This window comes from Thamnophis elegans, chromosome 5 (assembly GCF_009769535.1).
Source record: "Thamnophis elegans isolate rThaEle1 chromosome 5, rThaEle1.pri, whole genome shotgun sequence".
Taxonomy (NCBI): domain Eukaryota; kingdom Metazoa; phylum Chordata; class Lepidosauria; order Squamata; family Colubridae; genus Thamnophis; species Thamnophis elegans.
Window position 1 is genome coordinate 65,166,031 of NC_045545.1, and position 19,771 is coordinate 65,185,801.

The 19,771-nt window shown below is 38.1% G+C and overlaps 1 protein-coding gene across 1 annotated transcript in view; it reads right to left on the reverse strand.

Moving 5' to 3' along the window:
* LOC116509299 (fer-1-like protein 4) overlaps positions 1 to 18,490 on the reverse strand; it is a 59,890-nt gene extending 41,400 nt beyond the window's left edge. The window contains exons 1-16 of the mRNA XM_032218411.1: positions 18,412 to 18,490; positions 17,548 to 17,603; positions 16,363 to 16,451; positions 15,493 to 15,592; positions 14,920 to 15,011; positions 13,698 to 13,739; positions 12,251 to 12,406; positions 9,810 to 9,870; positions 8,900 to 9,031; positions 8,306 to 8,368; positions 7,701 to 7,785; positions 6,423 to 6,582; positions 5,476 to 5,659; positions 4,067 to 4,253; positions 2,202 to 2,572; positions 811 to 919 (exon numbers count right to left, since the gene is read on the reverse strand). Of these exons, the coding sequence (XP_032074302.1) occupies positions 811 to 919; positions 2,202 to 2,572; positions 4,067 to 4,253; positions 5,476 to 5,659; positions 6,423 to 6,582; positions 7,701 to 7,785; positions 8,306 to 8,368; positions 8,900 to 9,031; positions 9,810 to 9,870; positions 12,251 to 12,406; positions 13,698 to 13,739; positions 14,920 to 15,011; positions 15,493 to 15,592; positions 16,363 to 16,451; positions 17,548 to 17,603; positions 18,412 to 18,490 (1,966 nt within the window). The remainder of the gene's footprint in view (positions 1 to 810; positions 920 to 2,201; positions 2,573 to 4,066; positions 4,254 to 5,475; positions 5,660 to 6,422; positions 6,583 to 7,700; positions 7,786 to 8,305; positions 8,369 to 8,899; positions 9,032 to 9,809; positions 9,871 to 12,250; positions 12,407 to 13,697; positions 13,740 to 14,919; positions 15,012 to 15,492; positions 15,593 to 16,362; positions 16,452 to 17,547; positions 17,604 to 18,411) is intronic.
* Positions 18,491 to 19,771: the final 1,281 nt, after the last annotated feature.

Genomic DNA, 19,771 nt, shown 5'->3' on the forward strand with positions numbered 1-19,771 from the left:
CGTAAGGCTCCACCCACCCACCCAGATGCTTCTGTGCACGAGAAAACCAGTAGTAAAAATAATGGAAAACCACCATTGCTGTGTATGGTTTGTTAATTGCACAGTGTATGATAGGACCACACTCCAGAGGGTTAACATCATTGCCCAGAGGATCATTGGTTGCCCTCTCCCCTCCTTGGAAGAGCTTTATAGCTCCCACTAACTTAAGAAAGTTCAAAATGTTCTTAAAGATCTATCTCATCCTGGGCACCCTTTTTTTTTGAACTATTGCCATCTGGCAGACGGTACAGGACAATAAAAACAAGGACAAATAGGCTTGAAAACAGCTTCTATCCCAGAGCAGTAACTATGTTGAATTCAATATTAATGCAGTATCAGGGCTTTTCTATTCATTTGTGTAGCATGTGAAGGATATGTGGTTTTGTTTTATTTTTTATAGTTTTTTATGTATGATATTCACTGAAGATGGCGTTTAATTTCATTGTACAAGGTGCAATGACAATAAAGTAAACTTAGAGGTGGCTGTAGCTAAGATTTCAACCCCACCGAATAGTATGACTGTTGCGTTTTTTTAACGATGTACTGTTTTATGTGTGTATTTTTGTCTTGTACTCCCCTCCCCCTTGGATTGTGAGCCGCCCTGAGTCCCCCCAGGGAAAAGGGCGGCATATAAATAAAGTAATCCTAATCCTAATCCTGTAACAAAATTGCAGAGTTGTAGTAAAGGACGGAAGAGAAAAATGCATGGCAGAGGGATGAAAAAGAGAATCTGTTTTAAAATTTAAAAGAACTGAAGCTTCTGTCACTTACCTATAGAGATTTCAAACTTCATAGGTTTAGTACCGACTGAGGAATCCATCATAGTCACTTCAAAAAACGATGCAAACAGAAGGAATTCTTCTTTCACTCCTAGGGCATTCTGAAGAAAAAGTTTTCAGTTTTCACTTTCCTTCTTTATGATAATATAAAATACTGATTCACAGATTAATCCAAACTATATTTTTTAACTTAATGTGTCCCCACCACCACACACATAATGGTATTTAGACTTGGCACTTGGTACTTTAGCATAACACAACATTAATATTTGTCTAAAGGGTGGGAGCTAAAAGCTGAATTCTGCTTTAAGGAGTAAATACACAAGGTGTTGCATCTAAATATATTGGGATTGGTAGAGCACAGATAATAATCCAGATTTTAAAATAAAATAACTTTGAGGATATTTAAAACATATGGGGTGTTTTCATTTTTTCATTCTTAATATGACTTCCTTTTTATGTAGCTGGAAAAGCAATGATAATTATTTTAATCCCTTTCATCCCAAAGTTTCTCTATGCTGAAATTCAGCTACTTAAAATCATTTTTAATTTCTTCCTTTTATTTAAAAAAAATTAGGATGTTGATCTTAGTAACGTATAGAGACCATAGCGGAAGGCAGAAGCATTCTGTCCTCAGAAAAATATCACCTCTATACATGGAAAGGAAACAATAGTAGATCGACAGGAGTTTCTTTATGGGCGATAGCTGTGCAAACTAAGTTTCAAATAAGCATAACTTTTATTTTTAAAAGGCTTCATTGGACCTTTAAACAGAGATTTACAACTTGTTAACTTCTGACCTATTTTATAACCCCTTGTTGGAGTTTTACAACTTTTTTTTTGCAACAACCTTTTATTGTTGTAATAGTTTGGATATTCAACTGGGGAATAAAAAGGGGGTTGTTTTTTGTCCTTTTTAATTCACAGTTGTCTTTGTCTGGTTTGTCTATGTTAACTTTTTTCTTTTTGATTTTGTACTTTAATCTTTTGAGTAAAATAAAAAATGAAGTAAAAAAATCAATGGCACAAGTCATTGAACAAACAACTACACCTTCTTTAAAAATACGCATAACTCTCAGGAGGACGGGAGAATAAGAAATAGGAAAAACTCCAAAGATTCAGTGACAGATTGCAAGTTGCCTAATGTTTTACTCAAAAGAAGGATTTTATCTTGTTAATTTAGATTACATTGTTTTATAATATTTAACATTTAGTACAGTTATTTGTATTCACTTCTTTACTGTTTAAAGTTTAATATTGAAAATGTTAAATGGGGGAAATAATGTTTTAACCCTCATTTATTAAACACAAAATATAGAGAAGTTCTCATATAAAATAATTTCACTTTCCTATGATTTCTGTGATCTAATCACCAAGACTCACCTCTGGGAGAGGATGGAGGTCTTCTACCTCCACAATCACTTCGCTTGGTTGTTCTGCCTCCTCAATGGTACTAATATCAGGCTGGCTTTTATGTTGCTCCTTGACAGAAGTTCTGGACTTCTCTTTGGCCTTTTTACTCTTCTTCTTCAACTTGAATTTGCTTAAGGCCCCTTTAAGAATTTCTGCTGGCTTCTTTTCCGCTGCCTGGATAGTAGTGAAAATCTCTACTGTAATGGCCATAAGAAGGCGTCCACGATAGAAGATGCCTTCACCCAGACCTTCATTGAGATCTTTGTGTATATCTCGCAAGGTTGAATTCTGGGATGAACCATATAAATTTACCCAAGTTGGTCCAAAAGTGGGATTAAATCCTGGTGGGAAGAAAATATGGTTTTGAATATACCAGCATTTGGTTCAGATTTGCACTTTTACAAGACCATTTTAACAGTGAAGTAGGCTATGCTTCTTGGTGATCTATCTTAAGCAGGCAGTTCTTGACTTATAACCATTCACTTAATGATCTTCAACATTATGGCTGCACTAAAAAGTGATTTATTACCGGTCTGTGCACTTATGACCATCACAACATTCCTGCACTCAAAATAATTAAAATCCAAGTGCTTGGCAATTGACATGTATTTGCAATGATTACAGGGTGCTGGGGTCAAGTGATTGTCATTTCCAATCTTCCCATGGAGCTTCCGGCAAGCAAAGTCAATAGATGAAGTCAGATTCTCTTAATAACCATGGGATTCATAGCAATTCACTTAACTGCAGTTTAAAAGGTCATAAAATTGAGCACAACTCACTTAACTACAATGGCTCTTAGCAATGGAAATTCTAGTTCCAATTATGGTCATAGGTTGAGGACTATCTGTAAATAGATATGTGGCATGTGGTTATCACTAAAAAATTCAGAGCAATAATTGTGACTGTATCCCTCAGCATGGTGTGAATCAGTACAGATATTTCCTAGCTATGTCTCACCACATACAGAAGTAGACTGTATATAATAATTTCTCAGCAAAATTTGTCATTGGTGCATACGCTCTCAGTGTACATATCTTTCGTTTTATGTACACTGAGAGCATATGCACCAAAGACAAATTCCTTCTGTGTCCAATCACACCTGGCTAATAAATAATTCTATTCTATTCTCAGTTGAATTATAGTTGAGAAAAAGATGTCCCATTGTTCCAATACATTTGCAATCTGTATTACTATACTTAATCAAGACAAGAAGAAAATACAATGCAAAACTTTTACAAAACCTCCATTGGCCATTTATCGCTGTATTAGGCATCTTTCTCAAATGTTCACCAGAAAGGCATGTTAAGCTGTTGTGCAAAAGTAATAAAGCTTGCTTGGTAATTGACCCTGTGGAATTTTTATTGACAAAAAAGACTCTTTTGTGAACCATTTATGATAAGTAAAACCTTTTGCTTAAAGTTTTCTTCTATTTCTATAAGATTAGCCTATACAATATAGTCAAAACAGTCCTACAGAGTATTTTATACATGCTGCCATGACTATAACGCAATTTGACCCAATTCATTGTTTTTCCGTAGCTGTATAAAGGATACTATTAATTAATTTTTAATTCAATCAAATAGAGAAATGGGGTAATAGACAAAAGGTAAAGACCATTGTATTTCAGCTATGATGTTCTAAGGAGCAGCAGCTCAATAGCAAAATCACTGCTTTCCAATCTAATTTTGCTGCTTCTATCCTTGACTTCGCCTGGGTTAAAACTGGAAAGAATATTGCCTGATACCTTGGAGCGACTTGCAGTCAGCTAAAACAGCAGTTCTGATAACACAGTGCTGGACAGAACTATGGTCTGACAATATCTATGACAAACTCACCATTTCTTCCAGGGTCAGATATTTGTTGCAGATCAATGAAATGTGTAGTAATGGCAACATCTCCAATGTTTGCATCATCCAGTAGCTGGACTTTTATTTTTCGAACAAGAGGTGGAAACATCTCGATGAATGTTATTTGTTCGTTCCAAACTGGTTCTATAGTGCTGTTTTCAACTGATGTTTCTCCCTAAATAAGACAATATTACAAGAACTCAATTGGTGATAAAGCAGAAATAGGAGAGTGAGGAAGCACAGAATTATTCAGACCAGCTTTCTCATTCCCTGACCTCATTCAGATGTCTTGAAATTGCAACTCCCTGAATTCCCATCTAGGGTAAATGTCCCATTTACCCATCTTTTAAACAAACAATTAGCTCCAAACTTTGTCACCTTTCTTTAAAGGGGAATTGTTCTATGGTAATTTCTACATTTTTATAAGCTTAACTTTAGTGTGCTCATGCACTTAATCAGAACTATATAAATGAAGTAATTCACATTTGAAAAAAAGTTTCCTTAAAGAGTTTTGCACTGTGTTCATGTCCCTATTTGTATCTAATTCCTATACAGCACAATCAACTACAATCACGCTTATTATTCCTCTTGTTCTCATGAAGTTGCCTTGCTTTGAAATCCATTATCATTGACTGGCTGTGGTTGGAATACAGGCAGCATAGGAATTGACAATAGGAACAATATGTCTGCCTAACTCAGATGAGGTAAAGTAAAGGTAAAGGAGTCCCTGGATATTTTACTTCGCTACTTGTTGCCGACTATAGGGGGTGTTGCTCATCTCCGTTTCAAGGCCATTGAGCCAGTGCTGACTTAAGACATTTCTGCAGTCATGTGACCAGCATGACATCACTGGGCACTGTTACCTATCCACCAAAGTGGTACCTATTTATCTATTAGCATTTGCATCTTTTCAAACTTCTAGGTTGGCAGGGGCTGCGGCAAGGGCGGGAACTTACCTAGTTGTGTGATACTCGGGTCTTGAAATTGGTCTGCCAGTTTTCCAGCCAACAAGCCCAACATCTTAACCACTGAGCCACCACACCACTTCAGATGGGGGCAAATAATATTTTAACTCAGTAGTAGGAAAAGCCTTATGTCACCTGTTACATTATCAGCAAATCCTACATTGGGCTTCTATTAATTGCATATTGCAAGACTAAGAGACAGGAGCAAAATGAAGTTGTAGGCATTAGGGAAAGTTGCCTGAGCACATTAGGGAAGCTTTGGAATTTATTCCACAAGCAGCAATTAGAGGACTGGGTCATACTATTTCCTAAGTTCTTAATGCTTGGTCTTTTTCTATATGACCTATTCAAAAAGTTCATTACTAAAATTGAATGGATCAGTTTATTTCATGAATGTTTCAATAAGAAAATATGCAGAAAAAATAGAATTACCTGCTGTCCAGAGAAAGAAATCTGCACGTAAGGATCAATGAATACTTTCTTCTCACTCACAATTTTTGAAAAGCCACCCATGATTCCTGCACTCATATTGGGCAAACCATCTGCCTTGTATATTTTGACGCAGAATTTGGCCCAGGGTCTCTCAGCTGGAACTTTTTTAGGAAGCAATAAGTTCCTGAAAAGAAGATATTTGATCAGTTAAGAGGGATGATCCTTTGAAGTCCACACTGCAGCCAGCCACACAGCTGTCTTTTGTACTGCTTCCAACTATTGCTGAAGCTGAGTTTAAAAATTCAAGTCGAGACTGCAATGGGTTGGTGCCCAGTCCAGAGTATGGCTACTGCAGAACCCGACTGGTTATTTGCCCTGATTCTTTCCCTTCCCGTCCATGCAGAGAAGAGAACTTTACTTTCTAGCCTTGTGTAGGCAAATGTCTCCTCCCTCCCACTTTTTTTTTAAGGATTGTTCTATTCTTAATCAAAGCAAACTAGCAATACAGAGTTCATAGTGTTTTGGATTCTTTGCATGGTTCAGAAAGGCTTAACATAGTTTCAGGCATAAAACCAGTTTTCACATGGAGTTTCAAAATAAATATAGATGTGGGTGGAAGATGACATTATCCATTCTTGCACTCAGGAAATGATGGGTGGCCTGTACTGATAGTGGGACAAGGAGAAGATCCCACATGTAAAAGAGGACAGACAACCATTTTAGACTGAGAAAGAAAGAAAGAAAGAGGAGACCTGAAATTCACTCTGTTAGAATGCTCATCTCCTTTCCTGTGCTAAATGATACAATTCATAAATAAAGCAAACTTTCCAAGTTTGATTAAGCGCTGTACTTCTGGATCTTTTACTCCATAGGAGTAAGAAAACAGTTCTCTTATTACTAATTCCATAATACAACATTCCACACACCTTTCACCACCACAGACTTACTTTTCAATGTCTTCATTCTGACTGCTGGATGAGGCAGGAAAGGAACCCATTACGTCCCCCCGAGCCAGGACAGAAATGTTGCACTTTACAAAGCCTTTAATTCCTGCTCTGGTGTCCTTTGGGTCATTAATCACAGCCCACTTCTGGTAGAACCTATGGTCTAAGTGCATAAAGAGAAAACAATTGAATCACAATTTCTCTGGATCTAATTTAGATTATTAGGAGTTTGGGTCAGAAGGTGAGGGTAGCTCTGCTTTTGTTGATGTACTTTTTTTGTGAGTGGAGTTATTGTTTATCCTCGGCTACCTGATGGGTTGTATGTTATGAGGTTTTGTGTTTTTAATCAATATACACCACCCAGGACCACTAGTGTAGGATGGGTGGTCATGTAATTAATATAAACAAATAAACAAACAATAATGCCTACAAATTGTAAATCTAGACTACCAGTGTTTTAAACAAAGGGCCAAGAAGAAAACTAAAACTGAATGGATTGACATTATACTTAGCAAACATAGATTAGTTATTGCTTCCCAGAAATTAGCAGAGGTCTTCAGATTGATTATAAAGAAAGATATAACACAGAGCACATAAACTTTTACTAAAAGATCTCCATGAGAATCAAATGGCACCAATCCCAACCAGGCACCCATCTCATATATTTAGAAATTCTGGGAATACTAATCCCAAATGACACCAGATTTTAGAAGGTAGATAATTAGGCAATGTGAAATACCAAGTGCTCCAGGAGATGGGCAGAGTGTGAAAGTGAAACAAATTCACTGCAAATATATTTTATTTCATTTGGCAAAAATCTACAAAATAACAGGTATAAGTATAAACATGGATATGAACAAAGGAAATTAGTACAAATAAATGGGGACAGCAGGACAGGGACGGTAGATGTGCTGGTGCGCTTATGCACGTGAGTGAGCATGTGAGCTGGGTAAATTTCACAAACATGATGCGATCAACCTCTTATAGCAAAAAATCTTCAACCAGCCCTGAAAATATTGGCCAATTTAATGAACCAACTCAGTTTTTCTCAGCTGAGAATCTTGATCATGGACCTTCTTGAAGGGATCAAGTACCGGGAGAGCTCATTTTTAATTCTCATTTGGATGTGAATGATACTTATCATGAAAATATTGATTAGTTTTTGATCAAATCACAATGATATGCTAGAATGTTATGGACTCAAAGCAGGTAATTCAAAGCAATGGCAAAAGAGAACTAAAAAGCAACTTTTAATATGATAACAGCCTCAGGATACAGTACCTGGCTGGTTGTATACAGTCTCAAGATCTATCTTGAAAGTGCCTATGAGAGTGCCTAGGAAAGGAATCTTCTTTGAATGGAAGACCTGCACATGAACACAATGGTATTTCTCAAGAGACATATTGCAGACATTTGAGTTGAGAGTAGGGAGGTCACTGAAGCTGATAACTGGGTTGAAAAGATGGCAAGTAGCAATCATAGCCAAGTTAAATGGTATTAATGAAATTGAAACAAGTTTCACAAATTAGTTTCTACAAGACCATAAGTCAAACTTATTTTTCTCAGTAGCATCACTTACCAAGTATTTCTTTTCATAATTGTATGCTTAATTGAATTATTTGATAAACTAGAATGTCAAATATCTGAATAATAAGACATTTTTATAAGAGAAATGCACAAAGTAAAGATTATACATTTCTAATGGCTGCCTACATGATAAAATATGATATGATTAGCTCTTATTGATCTGTGACAAAGAATAGCTGCAACTTTAGAAGAATAAATGAGAAACTGTAGTTTTAATTCATTGCTCACTCCATGATATAATGTAAGGCGATCTACCCTCATTTCATTTCCACCCCATACATAGTAGCTAGTATACTTACAGAAATTTCTATCAATCTGTGAAATAGAATATCTCTTGGTTCATGAAAATCAAAAGTAAAATACTGGAAGAAAAAGGAAAAAATATAAACATTACATTTCATGTAAAAATTAAGTTCTACCATGTGCCAAGCAGCATCCTATAATACTATGCAGAATATTTTCAACATGAAAAGTGCTTCCTTTCATGTCCCAATGTTTCTAAATGGAAGGTCCCTTTCTTTAGGGCTTTAAGGTTAATTTACATGTTTAAAAAGGCAAAAACATACTCCATATCATCCCAGAGTACAGAATGTGCTTTTAGATGAGAACAAATTATGACTAATTGTTAGGAAACCTGCCTAAAAGTTAGAGACCTTGGAGACTGGAATCTATTTCTGAAACAGATCTTGTTTAGCAGATGTGTCTAAACAGATCTTCCTTCGCTGTCTCTCAAGAATATTCTAAATAAAGTTCCTGAATTAAGCAAGGAGTTGAGTTGCATTTAATGGTTTAAATCAGCAGTTTTTGTAGTTGCCTCAATAACTGTTCTCACATACATTAGATTGACAAGTCTGAGAATAGAACTAGGTACACTTTCTTCAAGTTTAGCCTACCTCATTGTAAAAAGGACAATTGGTGGATTTATGTGTTGCTGTATGTCTTTTCTCACTTCCAATTTTCACTACCACAAAAGGATCAATATTAACTCCAACCAACTTCTGAGCTTCAATTATGTTGATGCCAATCTAAGGAGACAATATATTTCCTATAATCAGTCTGGATATATCAGTATAAAGTGAGAGGAATTAAGTCAACTAGTTATTTGAATGGTTCTAGAGTCAAATCTCCAGCATTCATTGTTTGTTTTTACAATTTGTTGATGAGTTAAAAAAAAAAGTAATCAGTGTTTCCTTTTACATTCAAGTTTGCTGGAATGATTGCTCAATCATTACTGAGCATTATAAACAAATACATGATTTTCAAAATCCGGTAAGAAATATGAATTAAAGAGCATTCTTTTGAATGGTTTATTGGCAGAGAGACTCTAAGAGGTCAAGTATGCATATATGTCTGCCAAGCTTTCTGTCCACCTGACAGAATTATTAATTCTTTAATAAAAATGCTATATTCAATAAATAAAACAAAAATACTACTAAATTCTAGTGTCGTTTTTATTGACAAGCATGGCTCTGGATTGCACAAACTTATGTCCCTGTACATTCTTTGGATGTCTGTTTACTTGGCAGAAAAAGAAAGACAAGATAAACTGGGCTAACAAGGGACATCACTGGGGAGTACAGGAAAAGCAAGAAGCAACTTCACAAATTTGCCTTCTGGTACTGTAACTGGGTTATTTATAACCTGCTACACCCATCAGAGCACTATTGTGTAGTAGGGCCATCTCCATCCAGGATGGGTATTTTATGTGAATACCAGAGCATCCTCTCATAATTTCAAATGCACCCCACTGGTTCAAAAGGGCTATAAATTCAAAGTTCACGGTAAAAGTGGCAGATACGTCACCTGGAAGTTCTGTGGTCTAGGAGATGCATTGAGATCCCACTTGGAGAAAACCCTAGAACGGCTAAAATGGAACATCGAACATTAATTACATGTCTTGTAATTGTCATTACATGACAATTAATTACATAATTGTCATTTTATTTGAATTGTTATTTTAGTTTTGGAATGCAGAGAACATTGGAATATAAAGATAATAAATAAATAGCCACATGCTTACTCAAATCTACCAGTATGAATGCAGACAATTCCCCAAGATTACAGTTTATGGAAATGGAAAGTCTACTGAAGAACTAAATTAATTTCATTAATAATGCTCAATACACTTTTTCCTTGGGATGTATTCTTGGTTAATATTGTTTCAGCAGAAGGATGACAGTAAATCAACATTTAATTTTAAGGAAAGAAAGAATGTAAATTTAATTTTACATTTCCATTAAGATATGTAATCGTGCTATTACACTCAAACTACAAAATGTAGCAAAACAGTGCACTGTGGTAAGTAAAATCATGGGTTTAGTTTAAGTCAAATACAAACTCATTGAGTAATCTGCCCACAGCAGATTAATTGTATAGGATTATTGTGGTGGTAAACATGAGAATAATGTGTACTTGTGTAATCTACTAAATAAAACTTCCTCTAGGTGTTACTGATGTATTAGTTTCATTTGTACTGTGCTTCAATATAAGCACATACTAAATTTAAAAAATCCTTATGCTGGAAAAAAATGTTGTAAACTGCTTTGAATCTTCAGGGATTAGAGCAACATGCAAGCCTAAGTAAGTAAGTAAATATATCTACTACCACTTCTGTTTGTGATAATAGCATGGTTACTTTTTTCTAAAAATTGAAAGGAGATATCTATACCTAATCTGCAAAAAGAGATTGTTGCTACATGTCATTGGTTAACAATTTTCCAAACTTATCTTATTTATGTTGAAGTTACTGATACCGTTATATAATTATTCTGATAATTCATTTAATATCTTGAAATAAAACATTTTTAAAATAAGTTCTGTCAGGGACTTCTAGTTAATGCCAATGCTAATTTACAAATAGTAAACATTTGTAGTAAATGTTTGAACAATCATAATTTTGGCCAAACTGCTTGCCACTTTGCTAAGTGGAGGGGGAACAAGGAGAACCATGGATGGCATAGAAAACTGCACCCCACTCCTCATCCCAGTATGTCCACAAGGGCCCCTTCTCTCTAGGGAGGAATAAGCATCATCTGTTGACTGCCATTATCCCGCAGCCAGGCCTACCTTACAAGGAGGCATTCAAGTGGCTCCTTCATCCTTCCCTTGCTGCCCGCTGCCTTTAAGAGATTTCAGTCTTGGTTTCCAAAGCAGCCTATTGCCATTTGCCTGCCAAGCTAGTTGACTGGGAGCCGAGGCCAGAGGGAGGCAGGAAAGAGGGTAGATTTCTGGGTAGTGCAATCAGAAGGTGTGATGGCTGAAGCAGCCACAGCTTCCCCAAATTTAATTTCCTTGGACGTCATTGGTCCCAGCATTTTGTAAAGCAATCCATTTGGGTTACTTGGGTTCAGTAACTTCCAATATACCTTCCAATTTTGCCCAAATGAAGGTTACAAACAGACACATGAGTTTCAGTATTACATAAATATAAATGCTAACAATAAACTCAAATAAGGCACAAAAAATATTTTGGAAAGGAATGTTTGGCTAAATACTTAGTCTTCCCCTTTCTGATACACTCTAGCCTTTGAGCTACCCTGCCAGCTGCCTTCCAGAGATTTCCTCCAACTCTGGAGGAAGCAGAATTGTCTAACCACATACTTGCATTGATGTCATTGCTGACTTGTCTTCTTCCCCAGTAATCAGATCAAGGAGCAGGGCTCTGCTGACAGGTTTAATGTGGGAGAAGCTAAGAAAACTAAGTGTTGGTTTCTCCTGTTTTTGCTTCCCCCCCACCCGCCCACCAACATTCACTGATAGGAGAACAGCTATCAACTACATTCCTTAATGTACAATGTGTGGAGCGAAGCAAGTTTTAACAGATGGCTACACCAGCAGATTTACATCAAAATCATCAAAACTTGCAAATTACCCTGTTGTGGGTAGCGATGTGCATCAAATCAGGGAAAAGACAGCTAATTCTTTACTTGCCATGTTTTTGATCGCATCCTATCCCAAAAATGTGGCTACGGGAGTTCTATTTTCTTTCTCTTTTCTTTCTTCCCTGCAGGAGCTAGTGTGGAAATATTCAAGTGAAAACCTACTCAATTTGAAACGGCAGCTACCCTTCTGAAGTCTGAAAAAGTGTTTGCCCTTAACTCCCTAAGAAATAAAGAACTCTTCGCACCATAGTTAAAGCAGCTTTAAGATACTGGATATTGCAGTTTAATGTATCTGGAATGTATCAGGTTGAAGTATGTTTTCTTCTGAGAAGAAACTGAAGCATTACTCGGGTTGGAAAGTACCTTTTTACAGAGCTGAAGATAATCCCAGAGAACTCCATGTCAGATACATCGTAGTAATCGTCTTCCTCATCATCCAACTCCAGACCTTTGACAAGCTTCCTGCCCAGCATTGCAGCCTTTCTGTCCAGGTCAACAGCTCGTTTTGCATCAGCCATCCTGAAGGCCACACCAGAAGTTAAGAATCATAAGAATGTCATGCTCATCATAATTCTTTTATCTCCAGAGATAATGGGTACAATTTGAAATAAAAAAAACATTACATACTGTACATTAGTCCCCTGTTATTGTATTTTTAATTGCTGCTATTGCCACTACTGGCTTAAACTTTAGAAGATGGATCACTTTACTAACTAATAATAATGGATAGAATTGTCTCTAAAACTTTGTTTTTAGGGAATTAGATTTAAATATAAGGACATTGTAGGAAGTGAACAAGGCATGAGTGTTATCCCAGTTCAGGAAAAGGTGCAAAAACATAAAGTCATGCAAAGGCCATCCTAGCCATGGCTGCCACAAGAACTGTAAGTGCAGGAACACTCCCAAATTGCTCACTAGTTCTGTTTGAGGTTGTACAAGCTCACAAAGAACTAAAGATAGACAACCCCCAGAAGCAAAGGGTCTTCATACCCAAAGCCACTCAATCTTCCTAAGATTGAGTTGAAACCTGTTGTTCAACCTATTGGGCAACCAGGGGTGGAGATATAATGCTGGGTATCACACTGTATCATTAGATGACTTCACCCAGTTGCTTTATGTAGAAAGCCTTTATTATTACCATCCCATACAATCCTGTATCTTGTACATCACAAGCACTCCTGAGTTGATCGCTGATATTTACTGATCCACTGAGCCATAGTGGCGCAGTGGTTAGAGTGCAGTACTACAGGCTACTTCTGCTGATCACCGTCTGCCAGCTGTTGGGCAGATCAAATCTCACCAGGCTTAAGGTTGACTCAGCCTTCCATCCTTCTGAGGTTGGGAAAATGAGGATCCAGATTGTTGGGGGCAATATGCTGACTCTGTAAACCGCTTAGAGAGGGCTGAAAAGCACTATGAAGCGGTATATAAGTCTAAGTACTATTGCTATTTGCTTGAAATATGAGTTCAAAACAGACTAATATTACATGTGGAATTCTACAATTTGAAAAGCAGTTTGGTGTAGTATTTAAGGCACTAGGCTACAAACAGAAGACCATGAATTCTAGTCCCAGTTTAATCACAAAGCCAGCTGCATGACCTTGGACAAGTTATTCACACTCAACAAATCATTTCCAAAAAGCTTACTAAGGAGGCAACAGTGATTCAAAATCACATTAAAAAGTGGGTGGGAGAGAACACAACTTAGAATATTGCACCATCACATGAGCTGTAAACATTTTCATATACTTGTTACAGCAATAATATACTGTATCAGGCTAGTAGCATGTATGTAGAATATGCTACTTACTCTAATTCTTCAAATCCTGGATTGCGAATTATAACCTCAGAACTGTAACAAAGAAAAATAAAATATGAGTAATGCAAAGCAAATAAATGTTGGTTGTTGAAATTCATTATTGATGTAACTTTTTTTTTAAAAAAACCACCTTTTCTCTACAAATCATCCAGTTTGGGAATTAAAGTTTTATATAGTAGACAGCTGTAGGTTTCCATCTCCCATTTCATTCAGTCCAGTTCAAAACACATTCAAGATTGATTTGTGTTTTTGGCTATTTGCAAATACACCTGGTTCCACCTTGAAAACTGTGTGGCAATTGTCATCATCGGTTTGGACTTGTTACAAGTCTTACAAACTATCTTATTTTTTATTTATCACACCTCCTTTATCAGACTGTGGGACTACTGTATATACTCGAGTATAAGCCTAGTTTTTCAGCCCACTTTTTGGGCTGAAAAAAGCCGCCTCGGCTTATACTCGAGTCAGTGAAAAATTTGCCCAAAATGGAGGAGAAAAGGGGGCGGGGCCATGCCGCTGGGTGACACTCGTGAATGGCCCAGTGCCCCTGTGAGTTTCCCCTCCCTCTGTGTCAGTTTGCCGCGCAGCGCGCACCACACCATCCCCCCTCCTCACGTTCTAATGTAATACAGGGCTGTCTTACGATTCCCCTTCCTCCCCCTCCTGCCGCTCTGCAACGATGTCCCACCTCCTCCTTGTTATGGCAAGCAGCCACATAGCGATGTCCCACCTCCTCTGGTACAGTGATCCAATGATAGGAATCACTGTGCCGTGTGTCATAGGAGGCGGGACATCGCTCCCGCGGCTGCACGGGACATCATCATCACAGCGGGACATCAGCATCATGAGGTGAGTGAAGTATTTCATTGAATACACCGCTAGTTTACTGTTTTTCTTTGAAATAAATATTCAAAAACATTATTGGTATCTATTTTTATTTTTGAAATTTACCGGTAGCTGCTGCATTTCCCACCCTAGGCTTATACTCGAGTCAATAACTTTTCCAGTTTTTTGTGGTAAAATTAGGTGCCTCGGCTTATATTCGGGTCGGCCTATACTCGAGTATATACGGTATATCTTAATTTCAGCAGTGTTCTATGACTTTCTGATTAGAAAGCTATTTAAGTGTGGGATAGATATTTTAAGTTAAAAAAGCAATACTACCTATTATCATTTAGAGTATTAAAAATGAATATATTGGGTCTTCCAGTACCTGTCTTTCATCTGGTAGATAAAATCTTCCTCAACCCATGTCCCTGCAGCACCATCCGGAGGTTGATATCTCAAATCCAATTCAATATATATCTACAGAAGAAAAATAAAACTTAAGACTAAACTATTACAACTCCCAAATAGTTGGAGGATTTTTTGTTCAACAAGTGTAGGCTCCTTTTTGTACAAAAAGCTTAGGTCACTCCTTCCTCCTTTGCTGGCTACCTCCTGTCAGGCCCTTTATGATTTAAGGTCCTTTTTTTACCTTCTAGTCCAGATAGATTCTGCCTGGCCAGACTCCAACATGGAGAGAGGAATGACCACAAGACAGGAGAAATATATTGAAAAATGTATTTCATACAACAGGAAGCCTGGGGAGCAAGTGGAGGAGGTTTTCCAAGGGTGGCCAGGAACTGGAGTTGGCGATGAATAATTGTGTAATGACTGTGGATATGTTCAGCAACAGAAAGACAGTGAAATGTTTCTGTGGTAGTGTCCTACGTCTCAAAAGGCTGATTTGAGATGCTTGGGACATATCACTTGCATTTGAAATGTTACCAATCAAATGACTTACCCTAGTAATGCTGTGGTTTTTGTCAACAAGAGCCTCTCTGATGTTCAGTCGTCCAGACATTACCAACTGCTGAAGGCTGATAACTAAGGTGCCAAGTAATCTACAAAAAGAAAACCAAGATAAAAGGCAAATTAAGCCTTCTGCTTCTGCCCCACCCTTCCTCCAAATTTTTTGCTTTCTCCCATCTTTCCCTTTTGGTCTGGGTTTCAACCAAGAGAACCTTATCATGGTATAGCAAGAAATGTAAATAGTTGTTGGATAACACTATAGCCCTTTTCCTTCTCTTCTATACATAAGGTAAAGATAAAGTTTCCTCTCGCGCATATATGCTATCATTCCTGACTCTAGGGGGTGGTACTCATCTCCGTTTCAAAGCCGAAGAGCCAGCACTGTCCGAAGACATCTCCGTCATCATGTGGCCAGCATGACTAAAAGCATTACATACTTTCAAATTGCTAGGTTGGCAGAAGCTGGGACAAGTAACGGGAGCTCACTCTGTTACACGGCGCTAGGGATTCAAATTGCTAAACTGCCAACCTTTCTGATTGACAAGCTCAGCTTTTTAGCAACTGAGCCACCACGTCCTTCTTCTATACATAACAAATCCTTAAAAACACAACTTTTTATATTGTGCACTGGAAAATGTCATCAAGAAGAAGAAAAGTTAAGCATAAAATATTAAATGGGAGAAACTCCAGCTGTTGGCTATTTTACAATTACTTGACTGTTCTCTGGGTGATACAAAAGGAAAGGTGTATCTACTAAAAATGGGATGTTTATTTTTGGTATAGCATGAATGAATGATTCAGGTTCAAGTGACTGTGAAGTGAAATGTAGCAGAAAGATTTTCCCAGTGAGTTAGGAACCTACCTGTTACTGAACACCTTACTGCAGTTGTAAACTTTAATTATCAACATTTCTTCCATAATGAACTTTCCATAATGTGGCCAGCGAAAGAGCTAAAAAATGAAATAATGCCAAAATAAATACCCAAAGCTTCTGAGAAGTCCCTTTTCCATCTGTTCATATCCAGTCTCAACAGATGATAGGAAATGTGGGACTTTATGTCATAATGCTATTGATTTATCTTTCTAATTACTGAATTTTATAGCAATTTAGGTTTTCCAGATGCTGATGCAACTCCCATCAACCCCCATCATTGTCATGCTGCCAAGGGTTCTTGAGATTTATAATTTAACAGCAAGCTGCCGGATCATAACCTGGATTCACCCACAATGAATGTTGAATGTTGAATGTTTATTTTATTTATATGCCGCCCTTTTCCCCGAGGGGGACTCAGGGCGGCTCACAACTCAAACCAGGGAAGGGGGATACCAAACAAAAATTAAAAACGACACAAAACAATACATAATTTAAAACACACAACAGTCATACCATTCGAGACAGGGGCGACAGTTCTTTAGCCCAGGCCTGTCGGAACAGCCAGGTTTTAAGGGCTTTGCGGAAGGCCTGGAGGGTGGTGAGACATAGTTTCATAGACAAAGGGCCATGGTGGCGCAGTGGTTAGAGTACTACATGCTACTTTTTATGATCATCGGTTGCCTGCAATTTGCCACTTCGAATGTCACCAGGCTCAAGGTTGGCTCAGCCTTCCATCCTTCCGAAGTCGGTAAACTGAGGACCCAGATTGTTGGGGGTAATATGCTGACTATGTAAACTGCTTAGAGAGGGCTCTAAAGCACTGTGAAGCAGTATATAAGTCTAAGTGCTATTGCTAGTCTGTAGTAGTTATCGGTATTCAGTTATCACTACTTTTCCCAATCTGGTGTATTTCAGATTCACTGAAGCTACAGCATGGTCTTTGAACTATAATGGCTTACAATAGTTGAGAAATTATGGAATTATATGATTAACAAACTCTTTTTCAATTGTGTTTGATTTTTCAGTTAATAATATAACCCTGCGTTCACAAAATTGTAGTACTTCCTGCTCGGGAGAAACCTGGGCCAGTGTAATGCAGAGATACTGCTCCCATACACACCAACGAACTTACTATGAAATTAAGTCTTCCTGCTGAGTGTGATACTTCCTTACCTCTCCAAAAATTGCTTCCTGGCCACAGCGTATTTTCTTTGTTTTCTGGGTAAATCCTTGGGGAGGTGGGGGAATACAAAGTTTGTCAAACATTTGAAACACCGAGTATGAATTTTCTTGATTGTTGTCTTGAAGATATTTCATTAATATTTCAATAACACAGTTGGAAGGGACCTTGGAGATCTTCTAGCCCAACCCCCTGCTTAGGCAGGAAACCCTATACCAGGGGTCGGCAAACCTAAACACTCAAAGAGCCATTTGGACCAGTTCCCACAGAAAAGAAAACACCAGGAGCCTTTTAATAAAATCAACTAAAATGACAGAAATGGGTGTGAAGTTTTCAGGTTCTCCCAGAAAGTTTATCCAGGAACTGATTTTAGGTTCTTTTTTCTTAATTATCTGTGATTCCTCTTAATTTTAATTTAATTTTTCTTTGTCATTTCCTTTTACTAATACTTCCTCCCTATAATCATATTGAATATATAGTAGGCCTTTCATAGGATGGCATTCTGACAAAGTGAATTACAGTCTGAAAAACTTTAAATTATAATAAGCGTTCCTCTTTAAACAACTGTAAGACTTCTTTGTTGATTTGATTAAAACAGCTACTCCTGAATATGTTCTGCTTGTGGCAGTACACATATAATTGTGTGCATATTCCTAAAAGCACAGACAAGTGTTCACAGAAAGAATAACTGGCAGGTTTATGTACTTTTCTAGGAAACAATTACATTACAGAGCTATATTCTATCTTACCCTAGGATAGAATATTAAGCCATTGGATTATGTCTTCCCCCTTCCCAAAACCCTGTGTGCATCTCCTTCCACCCTTCCCAGACTTCCCCCATGCCCTGTCCTCCGCACCTCGAAAGCTGATGTGCACCTGCCTCTCCCCAGTCCCTGGCAGCTGGGAGACCCTCTTGATGCTGACACTCAAAGCCATGGTGCTGCGAGGGCTTGGCTCTGTGCAGGACTGATGGCCCGTGTGTGAGGGCCGCTGCTAGAGCAGGGCTCCACCTGTCTCTTCGGTGAGTCAGGCCTGGGGACTTGCCAAGCAGGTTTGGCTGAACAGACCCCACCCGCAAGTCACACATTGTCCAATAATAGTAGCTCTGGGCCACACTGGCAGGTAACTCAATGTCTGCACCCCCCCAAATCAGGAAGATGCCTTTAAGATAAATCCAGTTCTTAAGAAATGCAATTGATTACCAAAAAAGCAGGTACAGATTCCAGTGTTAAAATAAGAAAGCAATAATATGGCTCGGTCCTTGTTTTTTTTTGTAAGGCATCTTGTAATATAAGTGTTAGTTGTAGTGACTTTTTACCCAGTTATCCTCAAATGTTTTTTTTAATAATTCAGTTTCATTGGTTGCTGGACTGGAACTTAGAACTGGATCATTCTTTCTCATCCTAGCATCCTACAGCTGTGTTAGGACAGGTCCCAGAACAATCATCCAGCACGCAGCCTGGGAATTCTGGGAATTGTAGTCCCAAAATATTTAGAAGGTATTATAAGGGGAAAGGGGATTTTGCAGTATCCTTCCCCTGCCACAGCCACAAAGCCACACCACGTCCACAAAGCCACACCCACAGAACCGGTAGTAAAAAAAAAAGAATCCTACCACTGCTCTTATGTTGAGAATAGTTGCGAGTAATCTGGCTGCCTGGTTGGACAAATTACAAAGGTTTCTCTCTCCATCTCTAGTTTCTCAGACAACATCTTACCGTTTTTCTGAGCAGGAGGAGACACTTTCCAAAATAGCAGCACACATTTCTCATAGTTTTTCCATTTTCTAAGAATTCCTTTTATCTATGGAAGGTCCTTTGCGCTCTCTGAGCTTGATTGTTGTCTTGAAGATATTTCATTACCCAAATTAGAATAGAAGCTCAGTTCCCCAACCATAGAGTCTCCTCCTAGCACGGCGTACTTTTTCCTCTACCTGTCATAAACGAAAGCCCTATCAATTGTGGAGACAACTGGAAAACCCTCCCCTTGCCATAGAGTCTTCTTCTGGTGCACTGTGCTTCTCCCCCCCCCCCCGGAAGCTCCTCTCAAAATTGTGGCGCCGACTGGTGATGGAGCCACAGCAGAGGGAGGAAAGAGCCACATGTGGTTCCAGAGCTGCAGTTTGCTGACCCCTGCCCTATACCATTTCAGACAAATGGCTATCCAATCTCTTCAAAACGCCAGTGTTGCAGTATTCATAACTTCTGGAGGCAAGTT